Below are 6,000 nucleotides of genomic sequence, written 5' to 3'. Positions count from 1 at the left end.
TCCAACCAAAAGGCAAGATGCAAATGAGGCCAGTGCGTTCTGTGCGTGTGCTTTACTGCTGCCTGGTTGTTATAGAGATAAACCCGGGGCCTGTGCATCACCGCCTCTACTTAGAAGAACAATCTTCTTTTCCTCCCGGGAATAAGGCTGGAAGCTCGGAAAAATATCCACCGCACTGAATCCCCCAGAGAAGTTCCACATTGTGGAGGGAGCTGCGAAAAGCCTCTTCTGGCCATGCCAGTTCTCAGCCTTGATGCTGAGTCAGAAACAGGTATCCCAAAATCCCTTTGTGGTGATCTTCTCCTAGAAACCATGGAAGAACTGGAGCATACTTGTCCCCAGCCACGCTCGGTAAGTGAACTGAAATGCTACAGTACATGCTACAGTCTGACAAACAAAGGGATGAAGGCGTTATGGAAAGGACTTAGCTGCAGACTGATCCATCTGTGCGGTGTGTCTGCTACAGGATCTGCAGCAAGGGACATTGCATTACAAAGCATCATTTCTGTGCAGTGCTGAGAAAGGATTCTTCTCTGCCCCTCATTTCCGTTCACTACTCCTAGCAAATAACTCGTTCTTATTGCATGCTTCAATGTCATCAAAAGGGAACCTACCCTGGAAATCTACTGTGGATAGAACAGCCTTAAAGGGCCACTACATCCTAAAGTGTTAGAGCTTATAAAAGTAAAGTCCAAAATGTGAATTTAAAGTGAGCTAAAATATAGTCCACTGTGATAGAGCAGGAGGTAACTGATATACAGTCTAAGGCCTCATGCACACGACCGTGCTGTTTTTTGCGGATCCGCAAACCGCGAATCTGCAAAAAACGGAAGCCGCCCGTGTGCCTTCCGCAATTTGCGGAACGGAACGGGTGGCCCATTGTAGACATGCCTATTCTTGTCCGCAAAACGGACAAGAATAGGACGTGCTATATTTTTTTTGCGGGGCCTCGGAACGGAGCAACGGATGTGGACAGCACACGGAGTGCTGTCTGTATCTTTTGCGGCCCCATTGAAGTGTGCATGAGGCCTAATTAGGAAAATTCCAGTATAATTTGATCCTATTCATTTAAATCCCTGCTCTTTCCAAGCTTAGGAGTCCAGGGGGAGGACCTAGTCAGTGATTGACACCGCTTGCTGTGTAAGTGAACATACAGAATTATGTTTTTTTTACCAAAACGGCTGCAGGGACAAATGTTAGAAACATACTGTTATGTAGTGCTGACATTAGCGCATCGCTAATGTCAGTCAGCTACATAACGGTATTTCTGGTGGTAGAAACCCTTTAAGTTGAAACATAAAAAAACACAGCTCTTTCTAGTTAGCCCCTAGAGTCCGGGAGGATTTTTTTTTTTGCTTTTTCATTTTTCCTCCCTGCCTTTTCAGAGCCATAACTTTTTCCCCCCACTCACATAGCCATATGAGGGCTTGTCTTTTGCGGAACAGCTTGTACTTTCTAATAGCACCACTTTATATTGCATATGATGCAGTGGGAAGCAGGTTAAAAAATTCCAAATGGGATGGAATTGGAAAAAAATGCAATTCAACCAAAGTTTGACCACAGCATCTAAAGGGTTAAATATCTGTGATCAATGTTATCAGCCGGTCACAGGCATTAGCCTTGGGCCTCTGCTTTACTTTGCATCTTTTTGTCCTAGTTTTGCTGGGTCAATACCTCCACCAGATCCATGGTTGTATAAAAAGTGGTTTAAAAATGTTAGCAGCCCTGTGGTGCATTGGGGGTAATGTACCTGTACACTACATTTATGATGTGTTTGCACCATTTATAGGGTGGTTTGTACTTTGTCTGGCTGTTTACATTTACAACATAGATACAAATACGTATGTAGTAGCTCACCCCCCTTTTTATACTATGGTAGAGGTGCTCTGCTTTTTGGCGACTCACCCGTCATGAAGTTATAATAGGAGATATTTGTAAAAGAAAAAAACAGGCACTCACCATCTGTATCATAGGTTTAAAAGTTAAAACACATTTATTTAAAACATAAATAACCATTAAAATGTATATACTGAGACGAAATGTACCCAATAAAAATTTCCTAAAGATATATACAGTTGCAAGAAAAAGTACGTGAACCCTTTGGAATGATATGGATTTCTGCACAAATTGGTCATAAAATGTGTTCTGATCTTCATCTAAATAAGTCACAACAATAGACAATCACAGTCTGCTTAAACTAATAAAACACAAAGAATGTAATGTTACTATGTTTTTATTGAACACACCATATAAACATTCACAGTGCAGGTGGAAAAAGTATGTGAACCCTTGGATTTAATAACTGGTTAAATCTCCTTTGGCAGCAATAACTTCAACCAAACGTTTCCTGTAGTTGCAGATCAGACGTGCACAATGGTCAGGAGTAATTCTTGACGATTCCTGTTTGCAGAACTTTTTCAGTTCAGCAATATTCTTGGGATGTCTGGTGTGAATCGCTTTCTTGAGGTAATGCCACAGCATCTCAATCGGGTTGAGTTCAGGACTCTGACTGGGCCACTCCAGAAGGCGTATTTTCTTCTGTTTAAGCCATTCTGTTGTTGATTTACTTCTATGCTTTGGGTCGTTGTCCTGTTGCAACACCCATCTTCCGTTGAGCTTCAGCTGGTGGACAGATGGCCTTAAGTTCTCCGGCAAAATGTCTTGATAAACTTGGGAATACATTTTTCCTTCGATGATAGCAATTTGTCCAGGCCCTGACGCAGCAAAGCAGCCCCAAACCATGATGCCCCCACCACCATACTTCACAGTTGGGATGAGGTTTTGATGTTGGTGTGCTGTGCCTCTTTTTCTCCACACATAGTGTTTTGTGTTTCTTCCAAACAACTCAACTTTGGTTTCATCTGTCCACAGAATACACTGCTCAAAAAAATAAAGGGAACACAAAAATAACACATCCTAGATCTGAATTAATTAAATATTCTTCTGAAATACTTTGTTCTTTACATAGTTGAATGTGCTGACAACAAAATCACACAAAAATTTAAAATGGAAATCAAATTTTTCAACCCATGGAGGTCTGGATTTGGAGTCACACTCAAAATTAAAGTGGAAAAACACACTACAGGCTGATCCAACTTTGATGTAATGTCCTTAAAAAAAGTAAAAATGAGGCTCAGTAGTGTGTGTGGCCTCCACGTGCCTGTATGACCTCCCTACAACGCCTGTGCATGCTCCTGATGAGGTGGCGGACGGTCTCCTGAGGGATCTCCTCCCAGACCTGGACTAAAGCATCTGCCAACTCCTGGACAGTCTGTGGTGCAACGTGACGTTGGTGGATAGAGCGAGACATGATGTCCCAGATGTGCTCAATTGGATTCAGGTCTGGGGAACGGGCGGGCCAGTCCATAGCATCAATGCCTTCGTCTTGCACGAACTGCTGACACCCTTCAGCCACATGAGGTCTAGCATTGTCTTGCATTAGGAGGAACCCAGGGCCAACCGCATCAGCATATAGTCTCACAAGGGGTCTGAGGATCTCATCTCGGTACCTAATGGCAGTCAGGCTACCTCTGGCGAGCACATGGAGGGCTGTGCGGCCCTCCAAAGAAATGCCACCCCACACCATTACTGACCCAATGCCAAACCAGTCATGCTGGAGGATGTTGCAGGCAGCAGAACGTTCTCCACGGCGTCTCCAGACTCTGTCACGTCTGTCACATGTGCTCAGTGTGAACCTGCTTTCATCTGTGAAGAGCACACGGCGCCAGTGGCGAATTTGCCAATCTTGGTGTTCTCTGGCAAATGCCAAACGTCCTGCACGGTGTTGGGCTGCACGCACAACCCCCACCTGTGGACGTTTGAGCAGACAGATGCACATTTGTGGCCTGCTGGAGGTCATTTTGCAGGGCTCTGGCAGTGCTCCTCCTGTTCCTCCTTGCACAAAGGCGGAGGTAGCGGTCCTGCTGCTGGGTTGTTGCCCTCCTACGGCCTCCTCCACGTCTCCTGATGTACTGGCCTGTCTCCTGGTAGCGCCTCCATGCTCTGGACACTACGCTGACAGACACAGCAAACCTTCTTGCCACAGCTCGCATTGATGTGCCATCCTGGATAAGCCGCACTACCTGAGCTACTTGTGTGGGTTGTAGACTCCGTGTCATGCTACCACTAGAGTGAAAGCACCGCCAGCATTCAAAAGTGACCAAAACATCAGCCAGGAAGCATAGGAACTGAGAAGTGGTCTGTGATCACCACCTGCAGAACCACTTCTTTATTGGGGGTGTCTTGCTAATTGCCTATAATTTCCACCTGTTGTCTATCCCATTTGCACAACAGCATGTGAAATTAATTGTCACTCAGTGTTGCTTCCTAAGTGGATAGTTTGATTTCACAGAAGTGTGATTGACTTGGAGTTACATTGTGTTGTTTAAGTGTTCCCTTTATTTTTTTGAGCAGTGTATTTTGCCAGTACTGCTGTGGAACATCCAGGTTCTCTTGTGCAAACTGTAAACCTGCAGCAATGTTTTTTTGGACAGCAGTGGTTTCCTCTGTGGTATCCTCCAATGAAATCCATTCTTGTTTAGTGTTTTACGTATCGTAGATTTGCTAACAGGGATGTTAGCATATGCCAGAGACTTTTGTAAGTCTTTAGCTGACACTCTGGGATTCTTCTTCACCTCATTGAGCAGTCTGCACTGTGCTCTTGCAGTCCTCTTTACAGGACGGCCACTCCTAGTGAGAGTAGCAGCAGTGCTGAACTTTCTCCATTCATAGACAATTTGTCTTACCGTGGACTGACGAACAGCAAGGCTTTTGGAGATACTTTTATAACCCTTTCCAGCTTTATGCAACTCAACAATTCTTAATTGTAGGTCTTCTGAGAGCTCTTTTGTGCAAGGCATCATTCATATCAGGCAATGCTTCTTGTGAAAAGCAAACCCAGAATTGGTGTGTGTTTTTTATAGGGCAGGGCAGCTGTAACCAACACCTCCAATCTCATCTAATTGATTGGACTCCAGTTGGCTGACACCTCACTCCAATTAGCTCTTGGTGATGTCCTTAGTCTAGGGGTTCACATACTTTTTCCACCTGCACTGTGAATGTTTACATGGTGTGTTCAATAAAAACATGGTAACATTTAATTATTTGTGTGTTATTAGTTTAAGCAGACTGTGATTGTCTATTGTTGTGACTTAGATGAAGATCAGATCACATTTTATCACCAATTTGTGCAGAAATCCATATCATTCCATAGGGTTCACATACTTTTTCTTGCAACTGTATATACAAATGGCACAGGTTAGTCTATCTGTTAGTTTATCAGAAAGAAAATGCTACTATTAGTTTCAAATGAGCGCTTTGCATTTGATATACAGTGAATATAGGACCGTTGTAGCCTACTATATTGAAATAGAATATAGTTACGTGATAAATAATGAGAAACTTTATTATTCCACCTATTTAGGAAAAATAATTTCAGATCCTGAAAAACCTCAAATGGTGATGAAATTATTTCAGATCCTGAAAAACCTCAATTGGTGATGTGAAGTATTCAAAGATAACTGTCACTAAATAACAATATCTTCTTATATTATATCAGACTGTGATTAGTTATTATAACTTTACAGTATATTCACTGAGTATGTGAAACCTGTGATAAGCAATTATAACTTTATATTCGCTGAGTACATCAAGGCTGAGTACATAAAGCTGAGTACATCTAAATATTTAAAGAGGACCTTTCATTACAATAAAAAATCTAAACTAAGTATTCTGACATGGAGAGCGGCGCCCAGGGATCTCTCTGCACTTACTATTATCCCTGGGCGCCGCTCCGTTCTCCCGGTATAGGCTCCGGTATCTTCAGATTTTTCGGCTCAAATAGGAGCCTGCTCTTGTTCTCCTGGGCGTCTCCTTCTCCCAGGCTGTAGCGCTGGCCAATCGCAGCGCTCAGCTCATAGCCTTAGAGGTTTTTTCTCCCAGGAGAAGGAGACGCCCAGGAGAACAAGAGCAGGCTCCTCCCGGTTGAACCGAAAATCTGAA

General features: G+C 43.4%; 1 protein-coding gene across 1 annotated transcript in view; it reads left to right on the top strand.

Annotated features, from left to right (window-relative positions):
* Positions 1 to 224: 224 nt before the first annotated feature.
* The window catches only part of PCYT1B (phosphate cytidylyltransferase 1B, choline), a 150,181-nt gene continuing 144,405 nt past the window's right edge, over positions 225 to 6,000 (top strand). The window contains exon 1 of the mRNA XM_040421823.1: positions 225 to 351. Within this exon, the coding sequence (XP_040277757.1) occupies positions 235 to 351 (117 nt within the window). The 5' untranslated portion in view covers positions 225 to 234. The remainder of the gene's footprint in view (positions 352 to 6,000) is intronic.

The sequence above is a fragment of the Bufo bufo genome, chromosome 3 (assembly GCF_905171765.1).
Source record: "Bufo bufo chromosome 3, aBufBuf1.1, whole genome shotgun sequence".
NCBI lineage: Eukaryota > Metazoa > Chordata > Amphibia > Anura > Bufonidae > Bufo > Bufo bufo.
Note: the sequence above shows the minus strand (reverse complement) of the source record. Positions and strands in the feature narration are given on the sequence as shown.